Raw genomic sequence first — 18,338 nt, forward strand, 5'->3', positions numbered from 1 at the left:
AAGGCCAGGTGCGGTGGCTCATGCTTGTAATCCTAAAACTTTGGGAGGCCAAGGTGGGTGGATCACCTGAGGTCAGGAGTTCGAGACCAGCCTGACCAACATGGTGAAACCCCATCTCCACTAAAAATACAAAAATTAGCTGGGCGTGGTGGCAAGCACCTGTAATCCCAGCTACTCGGGAGGCTGAGGCAGGAGACTCGCTTGAACCCGGGAGGCAGAGGTTGCAGTGAGCTGAGATCGCACCACTGCACTCCAGCCTATGGGGACAAGAGCGAGACTTCGTCAAAAAAAAAAAAAAAAAAACTCAGTCAAATAAAACATCTTTAAGCTTTTTATACACCTTTAAACTATCAAAAATATTAAAGTAATAAAACCCAACGCAACCAGATATACTTACTGCTGATGGTAATACAAAATGTCTTAACCTAGGCCGGGCACGGTGGCTCACGCCTATAATCCCAGCACTTTGGGAGGCTGAGGCGGGTGGATCACAGGGTCAGGAGATCTAGACCATCCTGTCTAACATGGTGAAACCCTGTCTTTACTAAAAATACAAAAAATTAGCTGGGCGTGGTGGCGGGCACCTGTAGTCCCAGCTACTTGGGAGGCTGAGGCAGGAGAATGGCGTGAACCCAGGAGGCGGAGCTTGCAGTGAGCCAAGATCGCGCCACTGCACTCTAGCCTGGGCGACAGAGCAAGACTACGTCTCAAAAAAAAAAAAAAAACAAAATGTCTTAACCTTTTTAGAGAACAATCTAGCAGTATGTATCAAGAGCTACAAAACTGTGGCCTTCTAGGTAAATATACTGTGGAAAATAAGCCATAAGGAAATAGTCCAAATGAACAAAGAATTTTCAATGCAGAAATATTGTAACACACAAAAACTAAAATTATGCAAATGTATACAAAAAGAATGGTTAAGCAAATATGTATGTTACATAACAGAATCCTATTCAAAGTGGTAAGTGAAATCATATAATCAGAATAATAAGAGAAAGTACCCAGGAAAGACAGAATACAAAAATGTATATACCAACAACTGTGTAAGTATGCTCATTGACAAAGCTGGTCTTTGAAAATGTGGAGAATGTAGAAAGAGACACATCATCTACTAGGTTCTTTTCCTATGGGGGGAATAATTATTTTCCTATGGGGGAAAAAAACGTTCTGGCTATGACTATGGTGTAGATCTGGGGCCTGTTGTGAAACTCAGAGAAGGAGATTCTGAGTTAAGGGCTGATGCTTTCGACCTTGTGATCCCAAACCTGTGATGAGACTCCTCTTTAAGTTTTAATTACAGTGGTATAAAAATAGTCATCCTAAGGTAAAAATGATCTTCCCACAAAGAACCATCTTAGAATCCACACCTCAGCAGCTCCTACTCACAATTGTTACTGCTGCAAAATAAGTAGTGAAAGGATAGGGAGACACCTAATCCCTCCGCACTACCGGCCCCACCAGGCCTCCTGCCCAAGGGAGCCAAGTCTGGCAACAAGAGCCCTTCCTGGTTGAGAGCAAGATTTCACTGAGAGACCATGTCATTCAATCTCAAGCAGTGGAAAGTTTTAAAAATATCAGCTGAGATTCTGAGATTTCTTCCACATGCACTTCGCTCTCTCAAAGGAGACATTACAAGGGTTCGGGACAGATTCTCACCTGAGCCCAATTACTCTGGACAACATAAAAAGGAACATTTTCTCAAGGTAACAAAAGTCAAACAGAAGCATATTAAGGATGTGGGTCTACAATGGAGTGATGATCTAATGAAGTGTAAGTGTCTGCTTACTTTCCACAGCACATGTGATGCTTATCCGGCATGGCCAAGCCCAGCACAAGGATACAGTACTTCTGCGCCAAGTACCTCTGTGCTGCTTCTAATTCACTTAAAACCAATTCCATTTCTTTTTTCTCTACAAGGCCTCTGATGGGGAGAACAAAAAAAAGAGAATTTGGGTTAATTGTCATAAATGCCTATATTAACTAGCAAAAAGTCAGAATTATAAACTTTTCTTCTTTTCTTTAAGACAGGGTCTTGCTCTGCTACCTAGGCTGGAGTGCAGTGGTGCGATCACAGCTCACTGCAGCCTCAACCTCCAGGGCTCAAGCAATCCTCCTGCCTCACAGGCGCATGCCACCATGCCTGGCTAATCTTTTTTTTATTTTGTGTAGAGGCAGGGTCTCACTATGTTGTCCAGGCTGTTCTTGAACTCCTGGACTCAAGTGATCCTCCCCTTGGCCTCCCAAAGTGTTGCGATGGCAGGCGTGAGCCAGTGTGCCCAGCCATAAACTATTTTGAAAGAAATACAAGTGAGTCAACAGACTTCACTTACCAATGAGTTTACTTAAGCAGTGGTATAGGAAAATCCTTAAAGTCCCTTCATATTTAATCATTGGAATCAGCATCTCAAGTTTACGGTGTATTTTTGCTTTTTTTTTTTTTTTTTTGAGACGGAGTCTCACTGTATCACCCAAGCTGGAGTGCAGTGGCATGAACTCAGCTCACTGCAACCTCCACCTCCCAGGTTCAAGGAATTCTCCTGCCTCAGCCTCCCGAGTAACTGGGATTACAGGTGCCTGCCACCATACCTGGCTAATTTTTGTATTTTTAGTAGAGATGGGGTTTCACCATGTTGGCCAGGCTGGTCTTGAACTCCCGACCTCAAGTGATCCACCCACCTTGGCCTCCCAAAGTGCTGGGATTACAGGCATGAACCACCATGCCTGGCCTATTTTCGCTTTTTTAATAGATTATACTTTACGTTATGTATCCTCAATTTTATATGCAGGTAGTCCTAATTTATATAGAACAGCTCAATTAACAAATTATCTATACTGGTTGCTGAGGCAGTTAGCAGCCTACTTTCCTGCTATTTTCCTAAAACAACCGTGGAGGCTACGTACCTCAGCTTCCCCTGCGTTCCCTGTGTCACTACTGAGCTTGGGGGCTCAACATGTGAACAAGGACCAACTCTCAGTTCTGAGTGTAGCTGTGTTTGCTAAGAAGGCATCTGTGGACTACTACTCTGGGAACTTTGGCATCAATTACAATAACACTGCTTCCCTGTGAAACCAGCCGCAGTTCCAATTGAATTGCAAATGAACTTTTACAAAGACAAACTGTTCTTAGGTTACAGCATGTCTGAAGCCAAATTTTAAGTTTCTGCTGTACAATACAGTAGGAAATATTGCTGATGATACATTCCAATGTACTGTTATTGAAAAGTGAGGTGTCACTAGACACCAAATGATATTTACCCTAAACAGGGACAAATGACTGCCCCTTCTGATATAACCATTGGACTGGCTCCATGAAGTCAGCAAGAACAGTTATTATTATCCTAATACAAAGACAAACTGTATTATCCTTAATACACCCCCTTCCCCTCATGGCATGGAGGATATAACCCAAACACACCCCTCCAGACGCACCCCAGTGGCCACACCCCTGTGCCTGTTTCCTTCAGCAGCCCCACCCTCACTGGTCACCCTACTCTGCCAGAGCTGCCAGTAGCTAATATTCTTTTGCTGTAGAAAACAACCAAATCAAACTACAACCACCAAGGAATGCCTTGAAGCTTTTAGGCCAATGCTTCTCAAGTTTTAATAAACCTATGAATTATGAAAGAATCACTGGGGATACTTGCTAAAAGTGCAAATTCCCAGTGCAACCCTCTCTCCAAGATTCTAGCTCAGGAGTCTGGGTCTAGCCCAGGAAATTTAAAACAATCTTCCCAAATGATTCCAAGGTAAGTGGTCCCTAGACCCCATATGCACATATACATAAAGAACTGATGTGTTGAAATGGAAAAAAAAGGAAAAAGCTATGAAAAAAAATACTCAAGAGAAGCCAACCTATATACAAAACTTCAGGCAGAGGTGGCCTGTTTGCACCACATTTCTGTGCCTGGAAACCATTCCCCCATACTGTTTTCATCTAATTTTGTAAAACTGCCTTAAATACAAACCCAGTTAGTGGTTCATTTTAAAGCACATTCTTTAAAAGTGCAAACAATAATTCTGACAAAATTTTGTTGAAACGGATGTGCTTATGCATTGCTTGTAACAGAAAATTGGCATAATCCTTTGGGGAAAAAACTGAAAATAATTTCAAGAGCCACAGAAATTATCATAAATTTTGATCCAATATCATCTCTCCTGGAAATTTATTCTTTTATTTTATTTTATTTTTTTTTTTTTTTGAGACGGAGTCTCGCTCTGTCGCCCAGGCTGGATGCAGTGGCACGATCTCGGCTCACTGCAAGCCCCGCCTCCCGGGTTCATGCCATTCTCCTGCCTCAGCCTCTCCGAGTAGCTGGGACTACAGGCGCCCGCCACCACGCCCGGCTAATTTTTTCTATTTTTAGTAGAGACGGGGTTTCACCGTGGTCTCGATCTCCTGACCTCGTGATCCGCCCGCCTCGGCCTCCCAAAGTGCTGGGATTACAAGCGTGAGCCACCGCGCCCGGCCGAAAATTTATTCTTTTAAAAAAATCATCCAAAATTAGGAGGAAATTTTTATGCATGAGGACATTCAATGCAATCATTATTTATATATCAGAAAAATTAGAAACTGCCAAAATATATAAAATAGAAGGTGATATGGTTTGGCTGTGTCCCCACCCAAATCTCATCTTAAATTGTAGCTCCCATATGTGTCATGGGAGGGACCCAATGGGAGGTAACTGAATCATCATGGCGGGTCTTTCCCATGCTGTTCTCATGATAGTGAGTAAGTCTCATGAGATCTGATGGTTTTATAAGAGGTGTTCCCCTGCACATGCTTTCTTGCCTGCCACCATGTAAGATGTGCCATTGCTCCTCATTTGCCTTCCAGCATGATTGTGATGCCTCCCCAGCCATGTGGAATTGTGAGTCCATTAAGCCTCTTTCCTTTATAAATTACCCAGTTGGGTATGTCTTTATTAGAAGCATGAGAACAGACTAATAAAGAAGGATAAAAGGAGCAGCAATACAGTCAGGTATTGTTTAAGGACCTGATGCTTATTAACCTAACTTATGAGTGAGTCTTCCACGAGATGCAACCCAGGCATCAAAATCTGTACCCTTAACCACTATAATATACTGCCTCTTAGTAGGTAAGTCAATTCACACACATTGGCTTGATGGAAAACTATGCTACCATTAAAAATTACAATTATGAAGATTATAATAACTTGAAAGTACATATGATATTATGTTTAAAAGTACATACAGGCTGGGCACGGTGGCTCAGGCCTATAATTCCAGCACTTTGGGAGGCGGATCACCTGAGGTCAGGAGTTCAAGGTCAGCCTGGCCAACATGGTGAAACTCTTTCCCTACCAAAAATATAAAAAATTAGCCAGGCAAGGTAGCACATGCCTGTAGTGTCAGCTACTCGGGAGGCTGAGGCAGGAGAATCACTTGAACCTGGGAGACAGAGGTTGCAGTGAGCCGAGATTGTGCCACTGCACTCCAGGTTGGTTCATAGAGCAAGACTCCGTTTCAAACAAACAAACAGTACATACATAATTGTTCAGAAGCTAAAAATTCTAATTATGGACAGATAAACTCTGGAAAACAGTGCAGTTGACTGGTGGAAGTGCTGGGCATGTTGTACAGTGGTTAAGGCACAAGCCTTGGAGTTAAACAGACCTGGGTTCTAATATCAGTTCCACCTAGGAACTGTAATGTCATCTCCTAGGTATGGTACATAATCCCCAACAAACTATTTAACCTCTGTGAGCCTTAATTTCTTCACCTGTAAAATAGGGATAAGGCTTCTTCTTCTGGAAGTAGGGTTTTAATCACCTGACATCATCTAAGTGTACCTTTGCCATCCATCTTCACCCTTTTCTGCTTTCCTCTCATGGCTGTAGGCTTTCCTCCCAAGTGCCATGCACTGGGTTAAGATACACTGTCTCATATACTTCTGTATAATAACTCTGTGAATTAAATGCTATTACTATCCCTATGCTCTATCTTGGTATTTGAAATCAATTTTTTTCTTCTGTGCAGATACCTCAATGCAATCAATATTTAATTCTATTATAGTAAGTAAACCAACTGACCACAGAAGCCTGAAAATAAAAAGTTGTAATTTTTATTTTTAGAATCACATCATAAAGTCCATACTTTTTTTTTTTAAGGTGGAGTCTCGCTCTGTCACCCAGGCTGGAGTGCAATGGTGCCACCTCGGCTCACTGCAACCTCTGACTCCCGGGTTCAAGCGATTCTCTTGTCTCAGCCTCCTGAGGAGCTGGGATTACAGGCGTGTGCCACCATGCCCGACTAATTTTTGTATTTTTAGTAGAGACGGGGTTTCACCATGTTGGTCAGGCTGGTCTTGAACTCCTGACCTCATGATCCACCCACCTTGGCCTCCCAAAGTGTTGGGATTACAGGCATAAGCCACCGCGCCCAGCCAAAATCCATACTTTTAAGGCTTCGATTGGTTTGTTTTTGTCAATCTGAGTAACTGATTCCTTCTAAGGAACAGTCTACCTTATACCACTGTGTTCTAGTATGTTTAGTGCATCTTTAACTAGAAAACCTGTCTTATAATCTGTTCTTATCAATTAAGAAAGTAGGCCAGGCACGGTGGCTCACACCTGTAATCCTAGCACTTTGGGAGGCTGGGGCAGGCAGATCACCTGAGGTCAGGAGTTCGAGATGAGACTGGCCAACATGGTGAAACCCCATCACTACTAAAAATACAAAAATTAGCTGGGCATAGTTGTGGGCGCCTGCAATTCCAGCTACTCAGGAGGCTGAGGTGGGAAAATCACTTGAACCTGGGCGGTGGAGGTTGCAGTGAGCCGAGATTGCACCACTGCACCCCAGCCTGGGTGACAGAGCCAGACTCCAACTCAAAAAAAAAAGAAAAGAAAAAAGAAATTAGGCTGGGCGCTGTGGCTCACGCTTGTAATCCCAGCACTTTGGGAGGCTGAGGCGGGCGGATCACGAGGTCAGGAGATCGAGACCACGGTGAAACCCCGTCTCTACTAAAAATACAAAAAAAAATTAGCCGGGCGTGGTGGCGGGCGCCTGTAGTCCCAGCTACTCGGAGAGGCTGAGGCAGGAGAATGGCGTGAACCTGGGAGGCGGAGCTTGCAGTGAGCCGAGATTGTGCCACTGCACTCCAGCCTGGGCGACAGAACAAGACTCTGTCTCAAAAAAAAAAAAGAAAAAAGAAATTAAACAAATCTTTTTGCCAGATTAGCAATAAGCCTCAGAAGAGGAAATACCATAAAAAAATGTAATAAGCCAAAGTGCCAAAAATGTCTAATAAGTTTCATTTGGAAATAGTAAGAATCTTCAAACCTTCTAAGTCCACAGCTGGCTTTAAACCCTTTTGCTTGCTACCATAGAAACATTTCATGCTCTGGCTGCCCTGTTGTGAAATACAGTCCCAAAATAACACTGATGTTGTATATTATGATGGCTTTACAGGAACAGGAGTTTTTAAATTATTTATTTGGTTCTTTACAAAACTGCTATCCAGATACATTTATTCTATCCATAAGATGTTTTTCCAACTGCTTGATTGTATACAGGGTTTTGCATTTTGAAAACATCCTGCAGCAACAAGTTAATTACTCTACCCAGCATTCCTAACAGCTAAATCATTGGGTTGTTTCCACACGTACTGGGGAGGGCAGTCTGGCACGTGGAAAGTTCCATGGCTTGCGAAAGGTCACCAAGGCTGAGAGGCATTGTTCTGCTCTGTACTCTGAGTTCCCAGATTCTTGCCCTGGTGTACACCTCTGTGCCACTTCTGCCTAAAGCTAAAGCATTTAAATTCTTTATAAGTAGCCTAAGAAACCTTGGATTTTTTCCTGTGATGTGGAATGCCACTTTGGCCGAATATATTAATTTTTTTAATTCTTAGATTTTTTTAATTGGATGTTTACAAGACCTTTAGCAAGAACTTTGTAAGCATAAAAAGCACACAAACAACAACTATATCTGCACCATTCAAGATGGTTGCCACTAGCCACATGTGGCTACTGACAATGTGTCTAGTATGAATTGAGATATATTATAGGTATAAAATAGATACCAGACTTACTACAAAAAAGTAACATATCTCATTAATAACTTGCTAATATCAACTACTGTTGCAATGATAATATTTTTTGCATTATTGGGTTAAATAAAATTAATTTCACGTGTATCTTTTTACATTTTTAAGATATGTTTACCAGAAATTTAAAATTACATACACAGCTTTCATTATTTCATTATTGTGCAATGCCAGTCTGTATCAGTTGGAATATTTTGTTGCTGGACTACACATATAAATTATCCAGTGAGCTTTAAAAACTGACACACTCTTCCCATGTAAAATGTCTTAGTACATCTCAAAGATTTAAAAATTTCCATCATCTCTTTATCCTAGACAAAAGTTACTTTTAATACTGGCAGTGATAAAACTCTAAAGCACACTATAAAATCTTACTTACACCATATAGCTTTTGGGTTTCTTTTCCAGTGAGTTTTTTTCCAAATAATGAGATAAGTAGTACAATAATGCCATGAGGAAATTATCAAGATTCTTATTCCTATGGGAAGATTAGAAACAACAAAAAAAGAGTCAATGCTAACCTATTTCAAATGTAAGATTTCTCATAAAAATATATGAGCACACAAGAATAAGTAGAAAACCATGTTATCATGCCTATCAAAGAACTAATTTACCACTTAAAATTATATCTACTATATACTTAAAAATTTAAGAAATCTGGTTTTTGTAAGTAAAACTTTTGGAGAGATCAAACACTAAATTCTTATAGTTGTGCTTACTAATTAATTTTCATTTTTAAAAAGTTATTATACAATATATTTCCATTGTTTAAAAAAGGTAGAGAAATGTATCAAGTAAAAAGTTCTGTCCTCCTACCTCTGTCACCATCCTACTCCCTAGTGATAACCACTGTTAAGAGTTTGGTATGGGCCAGGCACAGTAGCTCAGCACTTTGGGAGGCCAAGGCGGGTGGATTACTTGAGGTCAGGAGTTCGAGACCAGCCTCGAGAAACCCCATCTCTACTAAAAATTACAAAAATTAGCTGGGCGTGGTGGTGCATCCCTGTAATCCCAGCTAGTTGGGAGGCTGAGGCAGGAGAATCACCTGAACCCACGAGGTGGAGGTTGCAGTGAGCTGAGATTGTGCCACTGCACTCCAGCCTGGGCAAAAGAGCGAGACTCCATCTCAAAAAAAGAAAAAAAAGAGTTTGGTATGAATCCTTTCTAAACTTTCTAAAACATAGACAATCACATGTAACATCCTCCTCCACCAACATATATACATGTACATGAATATATGCCTTCAAAATGTTTTTTGGTAATAAGCGGGGTAATACTATATATACAATTCTTTGCAACTTGCTTTTGTCAATTTTCTGTGTAGCATAGACCTCTTTCTATGACATTATATGTAGATTTCCTTCTTTCTTTTAAAGAGCTGAATAGAATATTCTATACCTCATATTTAACTAGTCTTCTATTGTGGGTATTTAGTTGTTTTTTTTTTAATATTATAGACAAAAGTGAAATTGCTACCGCAGAGTGTATGTGCCTTGCTCTCTGAAAAGGCTGCACTGATTTACAATGCTCTCTCATTTGTTTTTAACTAGAAGTCACTGTTTTCTTTCTAAATATTTTTCAAGACTTTTGCTGCCTTCTTTGTGGCCCCAAATGGAAATTCTTTCTCTGGCATTGCTTTATTGAACTATACCTAAAGAGCAGGATGAGGGTGAGCATTACAGATTTTCTTTTCAAGTTATTAATAACTCCCTGGCTCAGGTTGGGTTCCCCCAGCAACAGACACTGGACCAAATTCTTGAAAGTGAACAGTTTAGTTGGGAGTGATCTCAGGAAACATCAGTAGGAAAGTGGGGAAATGAGACAGGAAAGGAAAGGAAGCCAACCAAGAGGGTGTTAACAAGTAAGCGGAGTTCAGTCCTGCGGTGACTCTGGGAGACAGTGTAAAAAACATCTCAAGAGTTTACCCATCAACTCCTCCACCAGCAGGGCATTGAATGAGGGCTGCTTCTAGGGCACTGATTCCCTAGCTCCAAACTTGCTCTGCAGGCAGACTGAGCGTGTGCCTGTGGTGGAATGAGGCCTTCAGGCCGAGTCTCAGGCAGTTGCCACAAGCAGCCTGTATGTGTGTGCAGAGGGAATGGGGAGGGGCGCAAATGGCATCGGGCACCCAACTCTCACTGAGTGTTCGCGGTGCAGGGGCCACATGAGGCACAGCCACGCATAGCCATACAAAGGGGACACAATTACACAATTACTTCCCAATTTTGTAGCTGAGGAGATTGAGGCTTACAAAGGTCAAGAAACTTACCCAGAGTCACACACCACACACCTAGCACATCCTGGGGCTGCCAAACATAACTAGTAGAGAAAAGTGATCTCAGTAAATGGGTATATCTTTTTTTTTTTTTTTTTGAGGCGGAGTCTTGTTCTGTCACCCAGGCTGAAGTGCAATGGCACGATCTTGGCTCATTGCAACCTCTGCCTCCCAGGTTCAAGAGATTCTCCTGCCTCAGCCTCCAAAGTATCTGGGATTACAGGTGTCTGCCATCATGCCTGGCTAATGTTTGTATTTTTTTTTTGTCTGAGACAGAGTCTTGCTCTGTCACCCAGGCTGGAGTGCATTGGTGCAATCTCAGCTCACTGTAACCTCCGCCACCCAGGTTCAAGTAATTCTCCTGCCTCAGCCTCCCAAGTAGCTGGGATTACAGGTGCCCACCAGCACGCCCAGCTAATTTTTGTATTTTTAGTAGAGATGGGGTTTCACCACGTTGGCCAATCTGGTCTCAAACTCCTGACCTTGTGATCCGCCTGCCTCAGCCTCCCAAAATGTTGGGATTACAGACGTGAGCCACCGCACCCGGCCAGTAAATGGGTATATCCTTCAACTATTATATAAAAATAGCACAGTCCATGTGAGACTCTGACAGCATGCTCTCCATACTACGTGCCCTGGGATTTTATTTGGGGTTCCCATGACTTCTGGCTTCCTCTCCCTGACTCTTTGGTCGCAGTCTTTGTGACTAGGTCCTGAGACGATGGCTTGCATAGAACCAGCCTCACGCTCTTCCTCTAAAAATCAGATTTGTCATCACTTACCAGATGAGGTTACTGAAAAATAAAGGATAAAAGATCTAAAATGCCTCATAAGCAATAGCTACCTCATAAATGTTGTAAAAGAACAGATCCGCTGCATCTCAGTATCTTGTAGCAAAAGCAAGGCAACAACTGAAAAGAGAAAATGGACAATTGAGAGAGGGACAAAGAGCTGCCTTAGAGAGTCACACAAGATATGTTTATGGATGTTATATATAGATGGGTGGATGTTTATGTATGGATGTATGGATGGATGTTTATGTATGCATGTACAGATGGATGTTTATGTATGGATAAAGAAACAGTTACTCACATTTAACATCATCCAGTGTAATGGTGCCCTGTTGACCTCGTTTCTCTAAAGCTTTAGCTGACTTATCATCTTTCGCAGCAAGTCTTTTATCTGTCAACCTGTTTTGGAATATAACAGTTTCTAGTAGTGTTTTAATATATTTTAGTTGTATTTAATCTATCCTGAGGTGCAGGAAGCATGTATTAAAAAGTAATAAGAGCCTGAGTGTCATACATGGGTTTTGTTTGATGTAAGATCATTTTGGAATGCTTTTTATTAAACATTTTATTTACTATGTTAAGGCAAGAGGGATGTTCACTGCCTGATATAAAATGTAAATACCAATACCATACAAAATAGATCATTTAAATCATCTGTTCTGGTGTACCTATCATTTTCAAATTTTAAAAAACTGTAAAAAGTTGAAGATGTGCTAACAGCCAAGTTAACAGGAAACATTTATCGGGACTATCGTAATTCCCACCATAATTCTGAAACAGCGCATGTTCTTTCTTTGATGGGTATTTGCGTTGCGACCTAGAATAATAGGAATGGCATTTTCGTAGTTTGTAAAGGCTGAAGCCATTCCACTGAGAGATGCTATCAGCAACTCCGGCATGATTGGGAAGTTAATCTACCTGTCTGAAGCTGGACCATCAATTTCTGCAAAGTGAACTGCTTTGCCTTTCTTTCCTTTTTCCTTGCCTTCTACTGCAGGTGTAAAACTGCAATAAAAATGAGATAATTAGGGACTTCACCTTTTCCAGGGGAAAACAAGTCAAATCCTATCATAGCTCATAATCTTTGGACTAGCATATATTATCAGCAGAGGCTGAAGATAATCTGAGACACAGCAGTGTTCAATTCATCTATTTATATATGGAACACTTATCTAGAGAAAAAATTAAAACTTCAGCCTTTACATTCAGCCTCTAACCATCAGCAATCTCCAGAATACCACCACACACAGAATATCTGAAAAATATTGTAGTAACTACATAAGAAACAGAAAGCTCTTGGTAAGTTTGAAAAGATTATTTATTGAGGTACTTGTTATATGACAAGTGCTTTTAGGCACAACCTCATTTAACCCTCATGGAAACTCTAACACAAAATATGATCACCATCTTTACATACAAGAAAAATGGAAACTTAAAAAGAAATTAAGTGACTTGACTAAAATAACAGCAACTGGCAAAGTCACGACTGGTGCCCAGGTTTTTAGCCACAGAGCCAAGTGCTGAGCCACCAGGCAATCCTGCTTCCCAAACAGCAATCTCAGTATTCACTGCTGTGGACTCTTCTAAAGGCCTCAGCCATCGCCATCTCCAGGTAGGTTTCAGGACCTTTTACTTAACTCAGAGTTTCTTAGCATGTTGTACAAGCACTACTAAGCCGTAATGAGTTTGACTAACAAAGGAACCCAATTAAACAACAAACAAATCTATACTGACCATCTACTATGTGTTAGGAATTGCTATGACATTGAAAATAAGATGGTTTCTGATCAGAGCCATTGAATAGACTCTCAGCAAATGCTAACAGAAAAATAGAGAAAAGTGTTTTGAAGACTAACAGGACGAGGTTCCTGCCTTATAAATAGTACATTTTCTGGGAGAACTGTGGTGTCTGCCAAACCCATTGTGGGTTATAACAATGCCACATTGATAACACAATGCAGAAGTTTACCCTCTGCCCAAAGTTATGTGTCCCTCTGTTAAACTGAGGTGCAGATGCAGTAACAGAAGCACTTCCCCTCAACTTTATTCATTCTCTAAATATGGATATCAATCATGAGAACTTTATTATTTCCTTGGTAAATCCCACAAAGAAATTTTGTTAAAGAAATACCTCCCCATGAGAGTAATAAAGTCAGCTTGGTACTTTCTTCTTCTTCCAGGAGTTTCTCCAACTGCCTGGCAATATTCATGTTGTAGGTTAGCTACCAAAAGCATGTACATAATATTACCTCAAGGGAATGATTTTTAAAAATTTTTCCACCGTTGTTCTTTTTTTTTTTTTTTTTTTTTAAGATGACTGGCACCAAGCTGGCCAGTGATGATTTCTAAGCTTTTCATTCTTTCTGGTGCTGCTCTTATCACTGGTCTCCAAGAATTGGGTGTTCATGGGGAAGGGTGTGCTAAAATACTGGGGATGGAGGTGTGCAGGGAAAAAGAAATGGAAAGATACCAAATGTTGATGGGAGGATTGCCTGAGCCCAGAAAATGGAGATTGCAGTGAGGTGAGATCACACCACTGCACTCTAGCCAGCCTGGGTGACAGAGTGAGACCCTGTCTAAAAATAAAATAAAAAAGTGAGGCCGGGCATGGTGGCTCACGCCTGTAATCCCAACACTTTGGGAGGCCGAGGCAGGCGGATCACCTGAGGTCGGGAGTTTGAGACCAGCCTGATCAACATGGAGAAACCCCATCTCTACTAAAAATACAAAACTAGCCAGGCGTAGTGGCCCATGCCTATAATCCCAGCTACCTGGGAGGCTGAGGCAGGAGAATTGCTTGAACCCGGGAGGTGGAGGTTGCAGTGAGCCAAGATCACGCCATTTCACTCCAGCCTCGGCAACAAGAGTGAAACTCCCTCTCAAAAAAAAATAGTAATAAAATAAAATAAAAAATAAAATCATAAAATCACAGAATTTGGGGGTTATTGGAAGTAAAAAATATCATCTAGTATAATGCTGTCATTTTACTGATGGAGAACTAGGGCTTGGAGAGGCTGACCCATGTCCCAGTGTTAGAAACTGGTAGATAGTGCCTGCCCTTAGCCAATAGTCTGGCATTTACTGCTAAGCTTTCAGTCCTTATGCTCTGACCTCTGGACACACCTTCTCTACTTCACACTTGTCTGAGTGGCTTTCACTTCACTGAAGTCATTCTCTAGCTTGGCCGGTGAGACAGGTTCCACTGTGTGAGTGAGTGCTCTGCCATCGCCCTGAAAGCAGCCTATGCTCACAATGCATTTGGAATCACCAACAAGCAACACTAGTAATAACTGAAATTTTTTTTTTTTTTTTGAGACTGAGTCTCACTCTGTCACCTAGGCTGGAGTGGCACGATCTCAGCTCACTGCAACCTCTTCATTCCGGGTTCAAGTGATTCTCCTGCCTCAGCCTCCCAAGTAGCTGGGATTACAGGTGCCTGCCACCACATCCTGCTAATTTTTGTATTTTTAGTAGAGATGGGGTTTCACCATGTTGGCCAGGCTGGTCTCAAACTCCTGACCTCAAGTGATCCATCCACCTCGGCCTCCCAAAGTGCTGGGATTACAGGTGTGGGCCACTGCGCCCAGCCAATAATTGAAAATTGTGCTGTGAATTGAACCTCTGATTGGTGCCCAAACCACAGTCTGGGCTAGCTAGCCTGTACCCTCCTACTATCTCCAGAGTATAAGGTGGATGTAGTTTCCTAATATTACAATATAATCATGTCATTCCCCTTGCCTTGAAGTAAACAAGAAAGAAATTCATATTTTCTCTCTAGAATCCATCACGTAAATGCAGAGGGCTGGACTACTCTTGGCTTCCACACAAGTTAGACCTCTTTGATGGTTCTCAGAGAGTCTTCTCTCAGGCCATGACAAAAGAGTTGGGTTTCCTTGGTTTTATGTCCTCAGGGGAGTCCATGACCTTGGCAAACATTCAGGCAGACTGCTGGTTCTCTCCCAGCTTTGGGATAGGGGCACTTGAAGCAAGAAGGGAAAGGATAGCAGGTACTATGTCAGAGAGAAAAGTCTGCCTCATGGGCCAACCGAGATGATGCCTGTGAGTAAAGGTATTATCTCTTTACCAAATAAGAAATGGGCATGCATGCTGATGAACTATACCAGCACCATCATTTACTTCTCACGAGGCATTATTATTTCATTTTATAGATTAAGGAGCTGAGAATTATTGAGGCTAAGTAACTTGACAACTGATAACCATCTAGTAAGGGGCAGAGCTAGGATGTGAACCCAGGTCACCCTTCAAACCATTCTCCACTGCTCTTCCTTAACTACCTATTAAGAAATAATGGCCTGGCCGGGCGCGGTGGCTCAAGCCTGTAATCCCAGCACTTTGGGAGGCCGAGGCGGGCGGATCACAAGGTCAGGAGATCGAGACCATCCTGGCTAACACGGTGAAACCCCGTCTCTACTAAAAAAATACAAAAAATTAGCCGGGCGCGGTGGCAGGTGCCTGTAGTCCCAGCTACTCGGGAGGCTGAGGCAGGAGAATGGTGTGAACCCGGGAGGCGGAGCTTGCAGTGAGCCGAGATAGCGCCACTGCACTCCAGCCTGGGGGAGAGAGCAAGACTCCGTCTCAAAAAAAAAAAAAAAGAAATAATGGCCACCCTTTCCCTGGCATTTCTTGCATGGAGGTTATGGGTATCCTGTTGTATTCTGATAGTCATCCCCATCAGGGTATAATCTGCAAAAGTAAGGCAAGACTTGCCTATGAGTAGGGAGCTAGGTTGTCTCTGAGGGTAAGATTTCCTGTGTCATTTGACCAGGAGAGAGGTCAGTAAGTTCAAGCTAGGGGAGGGGAAAGGGATCAACTTTTCTTGATCTGAACTTCAGAATACCTAGAAGTCTAGCACTTCTCTTGGCTAGTGGGTATAAAAGTTGACCTACCCCAGGTGGAAGAGGACTAAAACCTCAGAACTTTCAGGGTCTTAAGTTGATGGGATAAAACTTGATGCCCCTGAGATCAAGATGTTACTTTGTGAAACAGATTGTCTGGATTCAGGATACTCCATTTTCCTCCCCTCTCTCTGGCTACAATTTATTGGTCTCCTTCTAAAGCTCCTTTTCTGAGGCATGTTCCTTCCCTAAATGAGGGCCCTCTCAGAGCTCCATATGGTTATTCTTCTCATTCCCTCTGAATAATTCCAACTACTTCGCTAGCACCAATAACACACAAATTTATATTCAAGGCTCAGATCTCTTTGCAGACTTATAAAGTGACACATCAGTCTATTGAACACTGTCAATCAGCTGTCTTAGAAGCATCTCAAACTCAGTCTGTCCAAAATAAACACACTCCCCCTTTACCGTGTATTCCCACCTCCTGTTTCCCCCATCTCAGTAAATACGCACCACCTTCAAACCAGGTGCTCACGCCGGAAAATGGTGTCTTCCTTGATTCCTCCATCACCCTCACCCCTCATGGCTCACTAATCACTAAATTCTTTAATATCTTTTTAAGCTACTTCCCTCTCTTTCCACTGCCACCATCCTAATTTTAGCCATCTGTCAACTGAGTTTCTGCAACTGCTTCTTAACTGATCTCCTTGCCTCCAGTCTTATCTCCCCCCAAACAATTTTCCATCTTTTAGCCACTTTTCTTTCTTTTTTTTTTTCTTGAGATAGGGTCTCACTGTTGCTTAGGCTGGAGTGCAGTGGTGCCATCATGGTCACTACAGCCTCAACCTCCAGGGCCCAGATGATTCTCCCACTTCAGCTGCGTTTTCTAGGATTTGAAATTTTCAGCGATAGACAATTACTATATTTTGTAAATGGAAATACCACTAAAAACCGAATGCTATTAACAGAATGTCTTTTGTTTCCTAAGTCAATATACTAGAATGATGAGAAAATAATAAGGAAAGCGAGATATTTCGTTGCAAAGTTATCTCGGGGTAAACGCTGTAGCTGCAAGCGCCACTGGCGAGTATTCTCTAGGCAAACAAGAAAACGGTTAAATAGTATGATTTTAAATAATATATTTCATAATTTTTTAAAGTATTTCCTAGGGTTCTGGCCTCAGTCATTCCACTTCCCACTCTAATTTTGCACTTGCCTTTCTCCTAAGGGCCAAACTCCTGCCAACTGGATTCTTAACCTGGGGGTCCTACAGGCAGGCACCTCGAATAGTATGCATTTAAAAAAATAAGCTTGTTGCCCTTTACCCATTCCACATGCTTACTGGCTTTCCCCACCCCTGCTTATCTCTGCATTCTCCTGCCAGAGCTCATCTGGGTCCTAGTCACCTCCCTCTTGGATTGCTGCATAACTGTCTTGTCTGCCCAGTTCTAATCTCGCCCTGCTAGGTATGACAGCAGTCACTGAACACGCCTGCTACCTCTGCAGCTTCCATCCCTACCACTGTCTACTCTCAGCCACCTCGGCCTCAGCCTTGCCCCTTCACCACCAACTGGAGTAACATAAGTCTCCAGTAGCACTGTCTCTGACAGAAAAAGCATGTTCCAGCTCAAGAGTCCTCTCTGACTTCAAACCTATCTGTTAAAATTTGTGATGAAGCCAGGTGCGGTGGCTCACACCTGTAATCCCAGCACTTTGGGAGGCCAAGGCGGGTGGATCACCTGAGGTCAAGAGATAGAGACCAGCCTGACCAACATGGAGAAACCCCGTCTCTACTAAAAATATAAAATTGACTGGGTGTGGTGGTGCATGCCAGTAATCCCAGCCACTCGGGAGGCTGAGGCAAGAGAATCGCTTGAACCCGGGAGGGGGAGGTTGCCGTGAGCCAGGACCGCGCCACTGCACTCCAGCCTGGGCAACAAGAGAAGGACTCCGTCTCAAAAAAAAAAAAAAAAATTGTGATGGGATATGCTCAGACTTTAACAGGGAACCAATACCTATATTTCCAATGAATCCAAACACCAACTCTGACCTAAAATATACAAGGGTCTGCCTTCCTCTACCTGAGCAGGTAGATGCTCAAGGTAATCCTGATACTATAAGGCTCACCACATTGAGTTACTTAAACACAAAGCAGCTCTACCAAAAACGGGCTGGCTCACCCCCATCTGTTCTTCATAATAATTCCTTTTCCACCTCCCTTAATGGCCTCCCAGTTTGTGTACTCCACACAGTCCGGGTTTGGAGTTTTTTTTTTTTTTTTTAGTTATAACTTACATGTAGTAAGGTGCATAAATTTTAAAGTGTGCAGCTTGATGAATTTTTTAATA

General features: G+C 42.3%; 1 protein-coding gene across 3 annotated transcripts in view; it reads right to left on the reverse strand.

The window, feature by feature from the left end:
- Window positions 1–18,338, reverse strand: part of PPP1R36 (protein phosphatase 1 regulatory subunit 36) — a 37,520-nt gene that overhangs the window by 15,015 nt on the left and 4,167 nt on the right. For 2 of the 3 annotated variants that reach the window (XM_055289109.2, XM_063644530.1), the window contains exons 4-8: window positions 12,050–12,136; window positions 11,433–11,530; window positions 11,185–11,251; window positions 8,445–8,543; window positions 1,787–1,921 (exon numbers count right to left, since the gene is read on the reverse strand). In XM_055289109.2, coding sequence (XP_055145084.1) covers window positions 1,787–1,921; window positions 8,445–8,543; window positions 11,185–11,251; window positions 11,433–11,530; window positions 12,050–12,136 — 486 coding nt within the window. The remainder of the gene's footprint in view (window positions 1–1,786; window positions 1,922–8,444; window positions 8,544–11,184; window positions 11,252–11,432; window positions 11,531–12,049; window positions 12,137–18,338) is intronic. The other variant, XM_063644531.1, reaches the window with a different exon arrangement.

This window comes from Symphalangus syndactylus, chromosome 8 (assembly GCF_028878055.3).
Source record: "Symphalangus syndactylus isolate Jambi chromosome 8, NHGRI_mSymSyn1-v2.1_pri, whole genome shotgun sequence".
NCBI lineage: Eukaryota > Metazoa > Chordata > Mammalia > Primates > Hylobatidae > Symphalangus > Symphalangus syndactylus.